Source organism: Leuciscus leuciscus (assembly GCF_965113295.1).
Source record: "Leuciscus leuciscus genome assembly, chromosome: 3".
In the NCBI taxonomy this organism is placed as follows: Eukaryota; Metazoa; Chordata; class Actinopteri; order Cypriniformes; family Leuciscidae; genus Leuciscus; species Leuciscus leuciscus.
In genome coordinates, this window is record NC_138727.1 from 50,213,867 (window position 1) to 50,232,234 (window position 18,368).

General features: G+C 38.3%; 4 protein-coding genes across 6 annotated transcripts; 1 reads left to right on the top strand and 3 right to left on the bottom strand.

Annotated features, from left to right (window-relative positions):
- The first annotated feature begins 2 nt into the window (after positions 1-2).
- LOC309494082 (uncharacterized protein) lies at positions 3-4,678 on the top strand. The gene is made up of 7 exons (XM_082163293.1): positions 3-104; positions 409-460; positions 579-667; positions 792-2,276; positions 3,711-3,841; positions 3,970-4,062; positions 4,189-4,678. Exons 2-7 carry the CDS (start codon positions 433-435, stop codon positions 4,286-4,288), a joined length of 1,926 nt encoding a protein of 641 aa, XP_082019419.1. The 5' UTR covers positions 3-104; positions 409-432; the 3' UTR covers positions 4,289-4,678.
- Positions 4,679-5,483: 805 nt separating this feature from the next.
- Positions 5,484-5,909, bottom strand: nanos3 (nanos homolog 3; the record flags this gene model as incomplete). Its single annotated transcript, XM_082165311.1, has 1 exon — positions 5,484-5,909. The coding sequence occupies one exon, from the start codon at positions 5,907-5,909 to the stop codon at positions 5,484-5,486; it is 426 nt and encodes a 141-aa protein (XP_082021437.1).
- A 1,181-nt stretch (positions 5,910-7,090) lies between these two features.
- Positions 7,091-14,028, bottom strand: LOC309495007 (afadin- and alpha-actinin-binding protein). 3 transcript variants are annotated; one of them, XM_082164536.1, is made up of 13 exons: positions 13,920-14,028; positions 13,638-13,702; positions 13,435-13,535; positions 12,604-12,672; positions 12,371-12,524; positions 11,880-11,958; positions 11,550-11,667; positions 10,665-10,815; positions 9,940-10,043; positions 9,151-9,312; positions 7,665-7,785; positions 7,340-7,481; positions 7,091-7,227 (listed from the first exon to the last, which is right to left on the bottom strand). In XM_082164536.1, exons 2-13 carry the CDS (start codon positions 13,696-13,698, stop codon positions 7,173-7,175), a joined length of 1,317 nt encoding a protein of 438 aa, XP_082020662.1. In that variant the 5' UTR covers positions 13,699-13,702; positions 13,920-14,028; the 3' UTR covers positions 7,091-7,172. The 3 variants fall into 3 exon arrangements, with proteins under 3 accessions (XP_082020662.1, XP_082020661.1, XP_082020660.1); XM_082164535.1 differs by lacking the exons at positions 13,435-13,535; positions 13,920-14,028 and having other exon boundaries at positions 12,401-12,524; positions 13,638-13,889; XM_082164534.1 differs by lacking the exons at positions 13,435-13,535; positions 13,920-14,028 and having other exon boundaries at positions 13,638-13,889.
- A 118-nt stretch (positions 14,029-14,146) lies between these two features.
- Positions 14,147-17,829, bottom strand: LOC309495021 (guanine nucleotide-binding protein G(I)/G(S)/G(O) subunit gamma-5). Its single transcript, XM_082164562.1, has 3 exons — positions 17,701-17,829; positions 14,882-15,022; positions 14,147-14,766 (listed from the first exon to the last, which is right to left on the bottom strand). Exons 1-2 carry the CDS (start codon positions 17,791-17,793, stop codon positions 14,897-14,899), a joined length of 219 nt encoding a protein of 72 aa, XP_082020688.1. The 5' UTR covers positions 17,794-17,829; the 3' UTR covers positions 14,147-14,766; positions 14,882-14,896.
- Between the last annotated feature and the right edge of the window lie 539 nt (positions 17,830-18,368).

An 18,368-nucleotide genomic window follows, 5' to 3' on the forward strand; every position in this document is an offset into this window, starting at 1 on the left:
CTTGTAGTTCAACCACTGGGGTGTGTCGATGTATTGCATTTTTAAATAATATATTACGCTTTCTGGTATTTTGTCGCGTTGAAATTGGTTTTCTCTGAGAAAAGGTGCAGACATGTTTTTTTTCTTCTAAATATGCTACCACGAATAGCGCCACGAATCTTTCGCGCGCGCGCATTTGAATTTACTAATGTCTGTCAGATAAATTATACGTGGTTTACTTAAGCATAAAAGGTTTATTTTGTTTGTTGAACGTTTTATAATATTTAAAAATATATATTTTATGAACGTGGGTTAGATGAGAATTAAATTAATACATTTAAACAAACAAGCTACAAGATATAGCCTACTGATGAAATGTGTCAAGTGTGCCATGAATTTGTTTTAACTTGCTTCCTTTTATTCACTTAGTTAAATCTGGACTAAAACAAGACAATGACCAAAAGAAAAGCAAAGACTACAGGTAGCCTGAACCCATGAAAACATAATTATCAGTCATTCACTCAACGAGCTTGATTGTAGCTATATTGACTTTTTAATTTACAAGATACATGTTGATGTAAATAAATGAATTTTTGCAGAGTTCAAACCTCCTAAAAGAACAAAGTCCAGTGCAAAACGACAGAGAAGCACTGAAGAAACAAATCTGCTGTCTGCAGATAAAACTCAGGTGGATTTGTCTTTCAATTAGGCTACACAAATAACATTTAGAAGATTTTCTATGCTTTGATGCTGTTTTATTAGTGTTTCTTTTGCTGATTCACATAACTCTTCTCCTTAATATCTACATTCAGACACCAAATTCAGAAAACAACAACTCCCATAATGCATCATGCTCAGAGAAGCTGGATGAGCATCAGCCTGGACAGATCACATTACAAATCTGTCAGACAACAGAGTTCCCTGTTGACCCTTGTTGTCCTCTGGAAGAAAAACCATGCAATGATGAGGATGGAAATGGCACAAACCCACCTGATATTGAACAAACTGCAGAGATCGCAGTACAAACCCCAGAGCCTATCAATAGCGACAAGTACACGCTCTCTCAACCTTTAAATGTCGAAGTTACCAAGGAAGATCAGCCTGACGCAGAGCTGGATGATGAAAAGAGTAAAATCAAAAGCAATTCAAACCATGAATCCCAGAAGGTCCCAGATGACTGTGACTCTGAATTACCATCAGATGAGTGTCAAACCGAGAGAGAATTGTCACATGAGGATAGTTTAGCCACTGAACCTAAGATGGGCGAACGATTAGGGTCTTCGGCCATCAAAGATGAGACCTCAGTTGGCGAGACAGGAATTCAGATGACTGAAGATGCAGATCCTCTAGTAAAGAGGAAAATAAAAAAGAGGATGGGAATGTGTCGGCTTGGAGATAGGAAGAAGATGCTCAAGGAACAGTCGACTAGAGGGAATGTGTTTGGAGAAGGACTGGAGAACGAGGCAGGTCAAGATGTTAACAAGGAGTCTGTGATGATCAGTGAAGATTTAAAGAAGGATGGCTCAATCTCTCTTGAAGAGGAGGGAACTGAGTCAGAGGTTTCAGGATCCTCCTTCCCAGCCTCTTGCCCATTAGAAGATAAACCTGAACTGGAAAAACAGGAGGAGCCTAATGTGCAGAATGGGAATGAAGTTCAAGTTCAGATGTTGGTTGAATGCATGTCAAACGAGCAAGATATTACTCATGAAACTGACAATACACTCCTGTCCCATGCTAATTCTGACGATCCTCTTGAGGACATTGAAACTAAATGTGTGGAGCGTAGCAATAATGAAAGCAACATTAGAGAAGATAATAAGCCAGAAATGTGTGATGACGTCACAACTGAGATTGGTACCGAAGTGTCTGTAGATTTAGCTGATGATTACAAGGAATCGACCGATGTTTCGGCTCAAGATGCGGTTGTGATAGAGGGTCCACTTGAAGTCCTCAAAGAGACCAACGAAGAATCAGCATCCACTTCTGAGGTTGCTAATCATTTTGAAGAACTGGTATTGGGAGGCAATGAGATGGAGGATGAGGAGTGCTGTCCATCTGAACTTGACATGAACACTTCAATCAGTGGCCAGTGTGTGGAGTTCACAGATATTGCAGTCAATGAGACCGTCAGTGCACCTCCGGTAATCGACGAGATTAAAGATAAGAGTGAGTCTTTGGACTGTACTTTGGTTGCTGCATCTGTAACAGCTGAGACCACAGAGAACTGTGAGAACAGAGACGTGTGGAGTTGGTCCTCACCCACAGCCCCACCTTGTGGTGAAGATAAAGATGTGCAAGTGAGTTATTCTTTTGAATGAAGAACATACACTTAAAGAAAAGTACAAAATGTAAAATTCCTGACATTATTTACTGACTGTCACATGATGCAGGATGTCCTAAGAGTGCTTTTAAGTTCTAGAATGGACATAGAAGTATCATAAAAAGTAATACATTTCTATGAGAAAAGGCCCTTCTCAAATCGTATTTAGTTCAACCAAAAATTTGAATTCTGTCTTAATTTACTCACCCTCATGTCGTTCCAATCCCGTAAGATGTTCATTTATCTTCGAAACACAAATGAAGATATTTTTAATGAAATCTGAGCGATTTCTGTCCATCTATTGACAGCTACTCAACTACCACATTGAAGCTTCAAAAAGTTCATAAAGAGATTGTAAAAGTAATCCATATGAATCGAGCGGTTTAGTCTAAATTGTCTTTAGAGACTTGATCGCTTTATATGATGACCAGATTGAATTTAGGCTTTTATTCACATATAAACACCGATCAGCAAACATAAGCAGAAGCTCAACCGTTCTTGCTATGACGCGTGAGAACAAACCTCTTGCGGAAGCAAGAATGAACCATGAGAATGAACCTCATTGGTTCTTGCTGAAGCTCAAACATGATGCGTAACATGAGACTGAACCTCATTGGTTCTTGCTGAAGCTCAAACATGATGCGTAACATGAGAATGAACCTCATTGGTTCTTGCTGAAGCTCAAACATGATGCGTAACATGAGAATGAACCTCATTGGTTCTTGCTGAAGCTCAAACATGATGCGTAACATGAGAATGAACCTCATTGGTTCTTGCTGAAGCTCAAACATGATGCGTAACACAAGAATGAACCTCATTGGTTGTTGCTGAAGCTCAAACATGATGCGTAACACGAGAATGAACCTCATTGGTTCTCGCACTTCAAGCAATCATGCTTGAGCATCCGTTTGCCATATCTGATGTGCGTTCATGAATGTTTATATGTGAATTAATGCTCAAATTAAATCTGTTCATCATATAAATGACCGTATTTAAGATTTTGGGTGAACCAACACTTTAACTCAAATATGACATATCAAGATTCATTGCACTACATTTGACAACAATGTCTAGACACACAAAAATCAATGTCGTTGGACCTCAAACCTGTGAAGTGCTTTATTTGAATTGAACTTGATTTTAGTTAAGCTGAAGGGGATGAAAGAAAGACTTCTAGCTTTATAATGGCATGAGAGATTAAGTATGATGACAGAATTGTCATTTTTCTGTATGTAGAATTCCTTTGAAACACCAGAACCACTACTTTGGATTTGTTAATTGACTGTTAGTTTGCCGTACCATAAGTTGATGAAATAATGTGGGTTTTAGTTTGATAATTAATAAGTGTACAAAACTCTCACATGTCCTATAAAGTAAACATTAAGATACTAAAACTGAGCTGGATCATCAGTCGCTTTCAGAGCATGATGGTCTACCGAGTGAAACTCAGGAGCCTCATCCGAGTCCTGCTGAACCCGATCCCTCCAGCCCGTTATCCATCCACTCCGTGACAGATTCCCAGCTCAACAACATCCTTCTGAGGTGAGACGTACTTTGACTCGGTCTACTCTTGTTTAATTGGTTACATTTCAGAATTGACTGTCTTAAACTCATTAATGTGCTACAATACAAGGCGTTTTTGTCTATTTTCATGGTTTACTTTTGCTCAGTTTGGAGGACTTCCCCATTGTAGAAGACACTTGTGATCTGGAAGATGCCACAGACCTGGTGTGTGGCCTTATCAGAGATCTCACCTCTATGAAGTAAGTCATGATTCGTAGAAGTCTTGAGAACTTCCACACACACACACAAAAAACATGATTCTGATGTTGTGGTTTACACTGAAACCTTTGACCAAAAACCAACATAACTTTGATGTTTTCTTGCAGTCGGATAGTGAGGGATGCACACAGGAATATTGGACCTCTGCAACAAGGCAGAAAACCTCCAAGACCACCGTTTCGCAGCATCTATGGCCCTAAACACTAGAAGTATAGGCATCAGTTTCTGAATATGTTCTAACGAAGGATATGGTGAACAATTTTTTTGTGTGTTTTGACAAAAGAACGAACAGTGGATAATTTGCACTGGTTCAGAGTGATTTAGCTGTAGTAACAGTTAGCTACCGACCACTTGTTGACATATTGTTCAGTTACATGTGTTTGAAGTTTGTTCACATCTTTGTGTCTAAGAGCAAATGCTCAACTTGCATAGAGCAGTTTCATTTCAGTAAGCCAAAGTTAACTTTTTTTCTTAATAAGTTCAAGCAAAGAAGTAAACATTGTAATTCGGTCAATCACAGGTTGTGACCCCTGGACTGAAGGGTCTGAAAGTTTTAGCCCTAAATCGGTCCATCCTTCTGTGCAAAACGTACTACATACAGTAAATACTACATAATTAAATGACTCTTTCCATTGTGGTGCGTGTTTGAGCTTGTTTTGTAAAACTACACCTCAAAAGTGGTCAAATTGAGCTTGTTTCAATTAAAGTGCTGTGATAGTACACACACAAATGGGTTCTAAAAATCTAGTAAAAAAAAAAAAAACATCATATAACTTAAATCCAATTTTTAGTGTAACTTGGTAATTGAAACACAAATTTCACAATATGACAAAACCTGATGATCATGATTTCCAGCACAATTAGAGAAATAAAGTGGAGAATGAGAGAAATAAATAAAACAGAAGCGTTTGTAGATTGTTCCATTTAGTTTGTTATTGATGCAAACACAGGCATCTCTCAAGAGTAACACACACCTAATATTAACAGTAAAAGTTTTTTTTTTTAAATAGTTATAAAGTCTCACAATAAAAAAGGTGTTCTATAAAATACAAAATATTTTTCTTTATAAAAATAAAGAGCTTGTTTGTAGAGGAGAGTTGAAACGCGGTTGCACCTGTAGGAAGCCTAATGGCTGGTGTACAAGTTTGTTCACAAGGGGGTAAAAAAAGAAAAAGTGAAACACACAAGACCAGTGCACACAACTGAAGGAAATCCAAAGAAAAAGTGCAAAAATCAAACCGTGGAAGCACACATGCATGCAAACTCACACACAAGCCATTACGTATAAAACAAACACTTAAAAGTTAAAACTTAACATTAAAACCGTATGTAAAAAGTGTCCTTTCAAATCGTCTCGTTCCTCCAGCTCCTCTGCGGGTCAGAAATGTCCCGTTCGACATGTTTATTTCTTGGCGTACACGGAGCTGTACGTTTTCTCCACCAGCGGGCAGAACCTCTTCGTGTGCGCTTTGGCCCCGGTGGCCCCGCACAGCGGACACATGTACTGGCTCAAATACGGGCACGTCACACTCCCGGTGCGGTCCTTAAGGTAGTGGGATCTGAACACGACCTCACTCTCGCCGTTGTGCTTGCAGAAACTGCAAAACATCCTCTCATGTTGGTCGCTTGAGTTCTTGCAGGGTTCCTCGCTCGTCTCTGTCGTGCGCGCGCGCGCTGGGCCGCTTGGAAACTCCACGCGCGCGGCGGTTGTTTGACTTTTGCCCTCATCCGAGCCTGATTGCTGTCCCGACCGATGCATTCTTCTGACCAAGTCTGCCAAACCCAGGTAGTCATTCCAGGGCTGGAAATAATCGTTTTTAAACTCCATGGATCTATGAGCTGACAAAATGTAATGGAGAAGAGGAAAAGGCCATGTCACACTCGGCACCAAAACAACTTGCACGCGCTGAACACGCTTGGGGTTTAAAGGGCAGACGTCACAGCACGAGACCAATTAGGGCATGATTGGTTTGCCAATTGTGTCCTCTAAAAAAAAAAAAAAAAAAAACTGGTAAGTGAAATAGATTTCATTTCAATTCCTCTGGAATTACTATTGTAACGCCATATGGGATATGTTTTCGCAACGAGAACCCGTTGTTTATTGAAACTGGTTGGAGAAAAAGCGTTTTTGTAATATGAAATACTCTGTGGCGTTTTAAGCCTTGTACAGTCGTAACATACAAAGAAAAGAAAAAAAGTATAGAACCTTTATTTTGCCAAACAAACCAAAAAAATATTCATATATGAATTTTGTCTATTCCTCGCAAGAAAGACAACACACAAAACGTACAAAGACTATAAATATAAAATACACAATAAGGGACAATAACCAGTAATAATTATAATAAACAATACATTATATATATAAATAATACTGTAAGAGACAATACAAACGGTAAGCAACAAGGAAAATCAAAAATAAGAAACAAATGTCAATGTAAATTATGTACAATTTTGAATACCTGCAAAGTATTTTATGAAATCCTTTTATTTAATTCAACTCTTTGTCTGAATGTAAATGTGTTTTGGTTACCCATCTTATACCACAAATATTACATTCAAATTAAATATTTTCATTTTAATATTTAACAAAAATTATTATTTCAAGACATTTTTGAACTAGTATTTAAAACCAACATACAAAACCACAACAACAACAAAAAAGTGTATTTTTGAATAGAAATCTTTGGTTTCACAGACAGGGCTTTGATTAAGCCAGAATTCGGCCTTATAGTTCAATTAGAGCATTTAAGTTGCTTTTATAAACAAAAACATTATTGGTGTGCATCTTGAGCTGTTTTATCTGAAATCAACTTGTTTTGTCTCAAACATGCATTTTAGTCGAGGACTAGCTTAAGCCTCGTCTGTGAAACCGGCCATACAGCCTGTGACAACTAGCCCCGGTCTCAGCCGCAGCTTACAAAACAATATATGCAATTGTGAATGTAGTGTGCATTTGTGAGAGATGCCTATATGCTGGAAAGAGAAAACACAAGGAAATCCCACATATATAATGCATATCCTTTATTTAATTTATTCAAAAAAGACTGAATCTTTACAAAACACGCAGTATTTCCTTGAAGTGTGTGAACTAAAAGGGCCAGTCGGTGTTGTGTTCATCAGGGGACAGAAGGATCCGCCGAGACCTGAGAGACAGAGAGAAAAGGACAGCACTGAGTCACACTGGATCATTCACCTCTCATTTCAGTGCGTGACAGATATTACATGGATATTAGAGAAATTAAAGAGATTTTAGACCTGCGGCAGGGCAGTTTAAGAGCGGAATACAGCTCAGGGGTGTTGGGGGTCATGACCCCGTTCTGATGGGACTCCGGCGTGACCCCTGACCTCTCAGATGACGGAGTGACACACGGAGAGAGAGAAAGCTGATCCAGAGCTCCTGCACACACACACACACACACACACACACACACACACACAGATCAACATTACAGCATTCATATCACACTGTAACACAGCCCTGTGTGTGTGTGTGTGTGTGTGTGTGTGTGTGTGTGTGTGTGTGTGTGTGTGTGTGTGTGTGTGTGTGTGTGTGTGCGCGCGCGCGCGTGTGTGTATGTACGGGGGTCGCTGAGCGCTGTGCTCTCTCTCCTCCTGTTCCACTGACAGCTTTTCTTGACGGGAGAAAAACTGAGGAACTCCGACTTCAAACGGGAGGCTTTCTGCTGCTCAAACTCACTTCTCTGAAACACACACACACACACACACACACACAGCTGAGGGACATTATTAAGCATTATAAAGAAACATTCAGCCAAGATATTGACACACAAATTCCCTGTGTGTGTAAACATACTCGACAATAAAGCTCATTCTGATTCTGAAAATGAAATCCTTTTCTATAGAAGACAAAATGAAAATGCAAGCCTTCACTCAGTTTGTTCATATAACAAAAGTTTATTAAACAATTTATTATTATACTTCATGGTGATTTTATTATTTATTTTAAATTCTCAACAATTCCCTGGTCACTGTAAACTTTCAATGTAACAAAAATCTGTGTAACTATTCTTCAAAACGTCTCCTTTGTGCTCTGCAAAGTGCGCTGGGTGATTTTAGTCCGATTTCTGTCAATATTTGAAGGATCCCAAGATTTTTCTGGTACTTGTGCTGTAATGACAAAGCGGATCATTTTCAAACTTTATTTCCAGAACTATTGAGTGTCAATTTAAATTTAATATTTATATAAAATATATTCTAAATTATATTTATAATTATGTAAAAAATAATTTATCTTTTATAGCATAACCAGATTTTTTTTTTATTATAAAATAAGACTTTAAGATTTTATTAATTCCCATGACTTTTCCAGATCTAGACTTTAAAAATAGCACATATATCCAGGTTTTCCAAGACCGTGAGAACTCAGGTGAAAGAACAGGTGTTTAGGGAGTGACTTCAAATTAGAAATCTCTCGAGTTTATTTGTTTTAGTTTATTTTAAAGCTTGTTTTTTATTATAATTTTTAATCACCACTTGGAAGTGTACCTGGTTGAGAATTAGGGTATGTTTACATGACAATGATGTACCGAAAACAGAAAACTCCTTTTGTGTTTTTGAAAAGTTTCACGTACAGACAACAAGGTTGTCAAAACGATCCGTGAAAACATTTAAAATACTGTATTTTTAAATCCTGGCCAGTAGATGGCGATGCCACTTTGTATAGAAACAACACGCCAATAGACTGAACATGTGATGTGCATGAAGTCACCGTTTTCACAAAAACTTACACTTTGAAACCAGTTTTCAAAAGTTTGCACTTTCAGTCCCCCAAAGCGCCGTTGACGTGCAAATAAATCGGCCAAAATTCATACAAAGTTTTTAGTTTTTAGTTGAAAGTGTCATGTAAACACCCGCCTTAGTGGATCATGTTGATAATTTGATGTGATTCTCTACACTTGTGGTTCCTCTGCCCGTGTAAACTTGAGGAGAACTGACTTCATTCACTAAAAAAACCCAGCTGATTCAAACAAAATGAGCAAAAATGACAAAGAAAAGTTAGTTCAGAGAGATAAACAGGCGCATAAATCAACGTAAGTGCCTCTCACCTCGTGACCCAATCGGATAGCCGCCTCAGTGAAGGCCCGCCTCTCTCGCTGGAAGCTCCGCCTCTGCCGGTTAAGCTCCTCCCAGCGGTCCTGTAGTCGCTCCCACTCCTCCAGATAGTAGCAGTCCATCAGCGCCGCGGGGAGAGGCGGAGTCACACTGTCCTAAGAGAAAAACACACACTTTACTGTGGTAAACACCGAGTCGGACGGGATATCAGGGCTGTGTTCAGCCCCGACAAAGAGCTGCAAAACGGTGGTGCGTTGAACACACTGTTCTAATGACGCTAAAGTTGCAACTACGGCAGCTGAGAAGGACAATTTTTGTGTTCTTTTTGAAGAATTTTTGGAGTCTGATGAAATCAGTATAAGTATGTGTTTAATACTGCAAAATACGCTCGATGTTACAGTCACTGCCCTCGCCGTCCAGAGTAAAAGAGAACATCCCAATCGAGTGAAGGGATTCCTGTGGTTCCTAATTATTGTGATCCAACATTTGCCTCGCATTTCAGGATGAAAAGACAAACATGTCTTCTAATATCTTCAGTTGTTGCGTATACCGAGCTGCAGCGGACACATTTGTAAACGATTTTACTTGGACCCGTTGTGCGAGCGGTCTCTTTAATACCGCGTGGTTTATATACATGTTGCTGCTGACATTTTTGACACCCTCGTATCTGAAACCCCGTTGCACACCGTTTCCAGGAAACATGCCGTTCAACCCGGAAACCGGCGTAGCAGAACGTTGCGCACCGGTTTGAGCCCGTACGAGCCCCAGCTCTGGTGTCTGACCTGCAGTAACTCCTGCTGTGCTCGGATCAGCTCCCGGCTCTGCTCCAGTTCCTTCTCCAGATGAGCCAGCAGCTTCTCCTGGTCCGTTCCCTGAGCGACAGCACCTGATGAACACACACACATACAGTCAAACCAAAACTTATCCTGACACCTTCCTTCAACATTTCTCACATTATCACAGTTTATTCGCTATAGTTTAGAAAATGGTTATAAAATATGTGAAGAAGAGTTATTAAATCAGTTGATATTTCACTGGTTTTGTCCATCCTTCTGTTAGACTGTCTCATAAATGAATTGTTGAATATCTGTCAGCTGTTAAATTTAATTACACAATTAGATACCAGTTTAGCTCAACCAATCACCAAGCAATGCTTCATTTAGTTCAGTCTGTGTGTGAAAAGGTCACATTAGCAATTACAGAAAAAACACTTCAGCAAAACATGGTCAGCTCAAAGTGTCTGAATAATGTTACTGGTAGTCACTGTATGAAGAATTTCTGCGTATAATATGTCACAGTTTACTTTATTTTGCTCTCCTCACTTACATAAATGAACTATAGTGTCCTGCACCAACTAGTAAAAAAATATACAAAATAATATCTGGTGTCTGAATAATTTTTGGTTTGACTGTATATATATATATATATATATATATTCAAAGATAATCGTTGACTTCAGTCCATAAAGCCTCTTCTAACATGTCAATTTCAAGCATTTGGTTCTTACTCTGAGACACAAGCTCCCGGAGTCTCTTCTGGACTTGCATCCACTCCTGGACCACACCTCCGGTCACATGATCACCAAGGCCCTGCTCTGATTGGACCAGCACATTGTCTTTGTCCTCATCCCCCAGTCCTGTATGGTCATCTTGTTGTATCTAATGAGAAAGAATTTACTATATGATACACCTAATTTGCATACTTCATATCCTAACGTGTGCATCACGTATTACACTGAAAGAGGCAGACTTTGTAATTCGGAGGCCCGTCTCAAATAAACAGTTGGAGGCCCCTCATCCCAAATTGTATAAAATCAATAGACTATCACATTTGAAAGCGTGCTGATATTCGGGAAAACAGCACTCTATATCCTGTTATAAGTATTAAAACAAGAACTTATACAGGGACATTTTTGCCCTGTATATCTTGATTTTTGGGTGACTGTTTGGTGGCATTTTTGCCCCAAATCCCCGTTCATTTCCATGATGGCGTTGGGCCGGGGCTGTTTTTCGAGCACAAGTGGACGGAGACCACTTCTGCTGCAAAGCCCGTTTCATGTGAAACATAGCAAGGCTGCTACTGAACAGGTTTCAGATCACTTATACTTTTTCAGTTGAATAAAAATCACGAGAGTTTGAAGCCTCAGCAGTCTGCATGAACTTTAAAGTTCAGTAATAGTCAATTTAGCGTAGGAACAGTATGTTGCGAAGGGGTCTGTGGTGTCAAGACATGTTTTAATTGATGAAGTAGGATGTTTTTCTGCACTCTCAGAAATACACATTTGCCCAATACCGGTGAAGAACATCCTTTTAGAGTATAGTTTGTGCAAACTCTGCTGTAAATTTTTTTTTAAAGGAGATCTTTCCAGTGCATGTGCAGGGGTCTCTCTCACCTGTGCCATGTTATTTCTGAGCATATGCAGTAGTGTGGTGAGCGCGTGCCGGAGTTTCATGGCTTCTCTGAGCTCAGCTTCTCTTCGGTCCAGCAGCAGACGCAGTGCTTCTTCCGTCCTGCAGGGGGAAACACAAAGCGCTCGAGCCAAAAGACAATTTTTGGGGGGAATAGGCATATTTTCTAAACTTTTCTTTCCTCAAATAATTCCTGTTTCTCAAATTTTACATAAAAGATGCTTAAAGTCCACATTAAAACACATTATTGCAAATTACACAAATGTTTCTGATTGATTAAAGCGCATTGTACACTATCGGGTCATTGGTCGTACCTCCCATCAGCCTTTGCGGGCTTGAAACCAGGCTCTCTTCGTCCTGTCCGCTTTGGCAACACATTTATGATCTCCATGGCTATAGATGGGGAATATTGTTGTCACTGTGCAGTTTGTGGGTTTCATGGTGCATGCATCCTAATTTAATGTTTTGTGGCATTTTAGTCTGCACGGTAACGCACTCAAACTTGAGGGGAAAAAAACGCACAAAAATACTGATGACATCATCTTGCACTCAGGGGAGTTTCCCAGACAGCAATAGTGTTGGCCAGATCCGGGCCACATCTGATACAGTACATGTGGATTCCACACGTACCAGATGTGGGCGACACTATGTTGCTGTCTGGGTTGTGTTGTGTATAATATAAACTTTCTAAGAATATTAGCATTTGTGACACATTATTGTAGGTTAACGAGGGCAAATGTTTCAAGAAGGGAAAGGACAGAATATTAATGTAGTGAATGAAGTCGCTAGAAGTTGAACATGAAACCGTGTTGTGACCGCGGGCCGTGAGTCTCACACACTCCGCGCTGCTTGTGTCTGTCGGAGAGCTGAGAGAGTTTCTCCTTCATGCGGCTGATGGTCTGCTCTCTGCGCCTCAGTTCCGCCCCCTGCTGGTGACAGCGACACTGCAGCCGCGCGCACTACACACACACACACACACACACACGACCGTCGTCTGGTGCGCTCTACTGCAGGAATTTCAACACATCATAACACAACCTTCTCTCTTTCAGAGGTCAGAGCTTCTTGTAGCCTGGAGATGTGCAGGTCCTTCTCCATAAGCTGCTCCTGTGAAAGACAATAAGCTCAGTCAGTCTTTAATAATATAAAGGAAGTAATATAATAATATTAATATAATGGAATAGTATTAACATTAATTAAATATTAATTAATTAATATTATTTATATAGCTATTGGGATAAACCCCAAGAGTTACATCTCATTTTTGAGGGAGTCCAAAATACAATATAAAATTATTTCGAAAATAATATCATATTAAAATTAATTTATATAATACAATATTAACATAGCCTAATTAAGCATTAATTAGGAATATTATTTATATATTGGGATAAACCCCTTGAGATGTACATATATATATATATATATATATATATATATATATATATATATATATATATATATTAATGGTGTCCCAAAATATAATATATAACGTTAACATAACATGTTATATTTATATATAATATAATAAAAACTTAATTAGCATTAATATTAATTTACACAATATAATGCAATCATTTAATATTCATTAGTAATATCATTTCTATTTTGGGATAAACCTCTTACATCTCATTTTTGATGGGGTCCCATAATATAATATAATATAATATAATATAATATAATATAATATAATATAATATAATATAATATAAATTAAAAGGCAGTAAAATAAATACTGCCATGATGAGTCAGAAAATAAGCATAACTAATGTGAAAATAATATCACAGCCTTGTTCATTATTTAGAGGTTCTTGACATGTTTTGCCGTGACTCGTGAAGTGTAGTGAGGCTCAGGTGTGGCACATGCACCTGGAACGAGTTGATCGGGTCTCTGTGCTCTTCTCTGAAGAAGTGTGTGAAGCGGAGTGTGGTTTCATCATGATGAGGCACACACACCGAGTTCAGCATCTCTGACAGACACAAGACAAACTCAGGCTGCTTTTTCTGACCGTTACATATCACGTGTGTGTGTGTGTGTGTGTGTGTGTGTGTGAGAGAGAGATCACACTTACCTGAGCAGTCTTGAGCTCGGATATGAGACGATGGTGATCTCGAGAGGTGTTTGTGTGCCATAACCCTGCAGATATTAACAGCACAACATTAGAAAACACGGATGCCTTGTGCAACTTCTCCTTTTCATTGCATGAAAAATGACCAGAAGTGATTGTGAAATCTGCAAAACCACAGCAATTTGACTTGTATTTTTTGGCAATTTCAATAACATTAAGCAATTTATCTAAAACACGTGTGAGCATAAATTAAATCTCTGAATATGTTAACCTAACATGTCTTACCTGAGCAAATAAATATGTTGTGCCTTTTCAAAAGTTAGATAAAAACATTAAAGCGTGTTACAGAGCACACGAGCGCTCCAGTGACTTCTGTTTCCTTCAATCATCTCATCGGTGATCGACAGCTTCGGTCTATTTAACAGCTAACACACATTCCTAATGGACTGAGTGTTGAGAAATACTTACAATATTAAAGGTTAATATGCACTTTAAAGTAAACACAACACACAAATGATCAATAACACTTTATTTTAAAGGCAAAAATACATTGATAAAGATTTAAACGTAACATGTTCATTCAGTAGGTGATCGTGTAGATCAGGATCTCCCTCATCAAACACACCTGAATCAACTGATCAGCTGACGAGGGGCAGATACAGGGAGACGTCCGTGCAATGTTTAGTGTGAACACTGAATCTGAACACAAATGCTTGTTTAAAATGACCTTCAAGCCAAATTCTGCTGGCTATAAATTAGTAAAACACTATATTAAAAATCTGTCTCTTTATGTCAGCTAATTCTTCAGTTCCTTCCACATAAACCAGGGAAACCTTCATACAATCTTCAACAAACTGTTTTTGCTTTATACACATCACAAATAAAATAGTGTTTAGTACATGAAGTTTGAACGGAATTTTGTGGGTAATGCATGTTCAGAAACGTTAATACAGTAACTGATCGTACCATGCCATACAGTGTAAATTCAGCATAATCAAAGTATTATTATACATAATACAGTTCATACAAACAAACAATTTTTCTAGTGTTTGTGTGGGTCTTTATGTAGTAGTGTAAAGGTAGAAACAGACGCTCGAGGACAGACGCATCATCAGAAACGGCTTCATCGGCTCTGAAATAACAGATATAACATAAATATTAATATATGGAATCATGACAAAGACAAACGAGAGCATTTAGTGCATGCATTAGCATTAGCTGAGAGGAGGTCAGGAGGCTGCTGTAACCTCTGCGGGATCAGCTCAGAGGAGCCCGCAGGATTTGGGCGGGCGGAAGGGGTTGTCGCTGGACGGGACGCCCATCAGAAGAGGGTCTTTATGGGCGTTTTGCAGGCAGAAGTTCTTCAGGTCTGTGGCAGCTTGAGAAACCTGCAGAGATCACAGTGAAGACGACATGAGTCCAGATCGTGATTAACACAGTTCTGAAGCAGAAAAGCAGAATGTAAAATCACATTATTACCGCACTGACCAAAGTGCGCATGTGCTCGGATCTGCACTGATGCAGTGTGTCGTTCACACAACTTTATGAACGAACTCGGTGACATTATTCTGAAGATTTCTCTTCTGCAAAACGCTAAACTGTCAACACAACTCACTCTGCTGCGCATCTTCAACCAGAGTGCAATCAGTGTAGGCACTGCGATGTTCATCCCGCGCCGAATAATATTCACAAAAATGAATTTCGAATTTGATGCGAGTAGATTAAAACAATGGCCGGTCACATGCATACTGTATGCCTATCTGAAAATTGCATGTAAACTGGAGCAAGTTCCGCACATCTTACTGCGATTAAGACCTTGCTCTGATTACTGGAAATAATCGCATTATTGGTGCACACGTAAACGTAGTCATAGTTGCAGACCAGGTGCACCCCTTCCTAAAAATGTCTTCTTCCAGCAGGATAATGTATCCTGAAACACTTTGAGGAACATGATAAAGAGTTCAAGGTGTTGCCCTGGACTCCAAATTCCCCAGTCCTCAATCCAACTGAATGTGGGCCAGCGCGTTCGATCCACCTCGCAACCTACAGGACTCGAAGGATCTGCTAACGTCTCGCGCCAGAGACCACAGCTCCCAGAGTCCATGCCTCGCGGGTCGGCGCTGGTTTGGCAGGACAGCATATTAGGTAGGTGGACATAATGTTTTGGCACATGTGTATATTTTTAAGGCAAGATATTACAGACAAAACCATTATTTCATGCACTGGTCAATTTTGCTTTGGAATAGCGAGAAGAAAACATCCAAAATACATATTTAACGGTTTATTTTCTTATTATTTATTTATTTGCATATTTAGAGTTATATAGCAATACATTAATGCAGTTTTTGAACCTGCACTGTAAAAAATGATTTTTTGGTAAAGTAAATACTACTGAAAAAAAAATAATGTAATTTACATGAAAAAGTTAGTTCAGGCAAGAATAAAAAAAAAATAAGTAAATTCCATATCAGTACTTAATTCAAGCGAGTAGAAATGAAAGCGTAAATATCAACTCAATAAAATTAAGTAAAAATTACTCAACTTTTCTGATACTGGGGTTCCCATCATGCACTGGACCTTGAATAATTAATGAGGTTCATTTTTCACTGGTTTCCAGCTGTATTTAGTCTATTTACACTGTTTTATCATTGCTTTTGTTGTCAGGATTAGTAACTTGCCATTTTGTGACATTGAGTAAATTTTCTGCTCAAAATGACACATTCAAACACAAAAACGATCCATCAAATGTTACCGTCATTGTGTATTGTCTACCAAGTATTGAGGTCTTTGCATTCACATGATGCTTAACATCTGACATGATATAGTAAATTATTTAGATAATCTAAGTAAAACACATACTATAAATGACTGGTATAATTCAATATTATTGTTTGAGTGAAATGTAATGCAAAGGAAATTTCAACTAAATCGATAATAATCAACCTTTTACTAGCCAAGTTAAAATGACTTATTTTCTTTGTTACTTTCACTTAACTAGGTTAAGTAAAGTTTACTTAATTCCATATTCTAAGTACATTTAACTTAAAGATTTCTAATTAAAGCTACTGATAAATATGTTTAGGTTTTTACTTGGCAAATCTTTGTAAATTTACTAGCATTTTCTGAGTGGAAAAAGTTGCCTAGCTTTTTTCAAGTAAATCCTACTCCAAATTTTTTTTCAGTGTGGCTTTATCCAAAGTTCATATTTCCGTTCTGGAAATTATATGCAAATTACTGCAGATGTAATTAGATAATGGGTCACATTTAAACAACATAAAAAATAAAATAAAATTTGTAATAAAAAGCAATTGTCTTAATGTCCTGTGATTAATCAACTGCAGTATTTGAGAAGAATATCTATTTATCGATTTTTTTTTCCCACCTAATTACCTGTTGACTTAAATTTATGGTTGAAATAAGTTCTTATATAATCTCTATTAAATAAATGTAGGCCTTCATCTATTTGTGTCAGACAACACAGTGACATGATGAATCTATGGGAAAGGATAGAAACGCTAGTTAACTGAAAATTAGGTCAACAAACACTACTTTAACATAATACAGTGTTATTATTAATAATTAAATACACTGCATGCATTATAGAGAAAATTTGGCATTTTCATATTAAAGTATCTTTGAGCAGGAAAAAAGTTTCGGTCACAGTAAAGAGTTGTTTTGTTTTTAAAAAAGTACCATAATATTGCAATCTGATGCCATCACTGTACCATACAGTACTAGCAGAGTCTCAGTTATAGCGCTGCTCTCTGTGCGTTTGCATTATTAATGAGCAGAGGGCATAACAACTAACTGTTGTCTGAAGTTTACGACTACAATGCAGATCTGACCGTATAAAACTGTCAAAACACTTTAAAAACATCTCGGAGTTGCCGTGACGTTAAAAAAACGGATGTCATTTACCTATAAATTAGTTTAAACGCGTTTAAATAGTTGTTTTGTCGGTTAGCGTTAGCGCTAGCAGTAACTCACACCGGTTAAACGCTTTTGTCCGTGTTCTTCTTCAACCCACAAACTCTTTCACCTTTAAAGTTGACGCCGACATACTTACGTTAATTCTTCGTATTTTCGCCTCTAGTCTGAGCTGTTTGACGGCTTTGGTCGCCACAGCCACACTACTGCTGCTAGCGTTATTGTTGGACATGATGACTGACCGAATGACTGAAAAAGAGTTTGCGGAAGTTTGAGGAAGAGGAACGCGCGCAAGCGCGCGCACACGCAACACGACTTCACTATCTAAATATGGACATAATACAGCCACTATTACTATTATATCTACTTATACTTATTTTTTTTTATTTCTTTTTTACAAATGGAGGTGTTGTCAAATTTAACTGACGACAAATTTGTCTCCAAAGTATTTGAGAACGCGTGCAGTGTCTCAAAGACCAGACAGCAAAAAAAAAAATAAAAAAAAATAAAAAAAAATAAAATAACAGTCTGTGGAACCAAGAAATATAACATCACTTTTGCAAGAGTAACAAGTCATTAAAACTGGCAGAGTGTCTAACTTTGTTATATTCTCTTCCTTAAGCATTTGAATTCTTGAATTCTGTTCTAGAAACACAAAAATATGACAATTCCCCCAAAAATGTATCCCTCCTTCAGTGTACGCCTTTAAATCCTCCGGTAACACTTTATTTAGTCCACTTTAGACATTCTACTAACTATAAGTAACTTTGCAGCTACATGTCAACTAACTGTCATTAGAGTAGTAGA

What these genes read in the sequence shown, in the direction of transcription:
- LOC309495021 (XM_082164562.1), bottom strand. Translation starts at nt 17,793, where the DNA reads ATGTCCAACAATAACGCTAGCAGCAGTAGTGTGGCTGTGGCGACCAAA. An exon ending in CGAAAATACGAAGAATTAAC is followed by an intron (nt 15,023 to 17,700) that starts GTAAGTATGTCG and finishes TGATCTCTGCAG; the next exon opens with GTTTCTCAAGCTGCCACAGA.
- LOC309495007 (XM_082164534.1), bottom strand. Translation starts at nt 13,880, where the DNA reads ATGCTCACACGTGTTTTAGATAAATTGCTTAATGTTATTGAAATTGCC. An exon ending in CGGCCCGCGGTCACAACACG is followed by an intron (nt 11,959 to 12,370) that starts GTTTCATGTTCA and finishes CCCCATCTATAG; the next exon opens with CCATGGAGATCATAAATGTG. An exon ending in CACAGCGCTCAGCGACCCCC is followed by an intron (nt 7,482 to 7,664) that starts GTACATACACAC and finishes GTGTGTGTGCAG; the next exon opens with GAGCTCTGGATCAGCTTTCT.
- LOC309494082 (XM_082163293.1), top strand. Translation starts at nt 433, where the DNA reads ATGACCAAAAGAAAAGCAAAGACTACAG. An exon ending in TGTCTGCAGATAAAACTCAG is followed by an intron (nt 668 to 791) that starts GTGGATTTGTCT and finishes ATCTACATTCAG; the next exon opens with ACACCAAATTCAGAAAACAA. An exon ending in AGAGATCTCACCTCTATGAA is followed by an intron (nt 4,063 to 4,188) that starts GTAAGTCATGAT and finishes GTTTTCTTGCAG; the next exon opens with TCGGATAGTGAGGGATGCAC.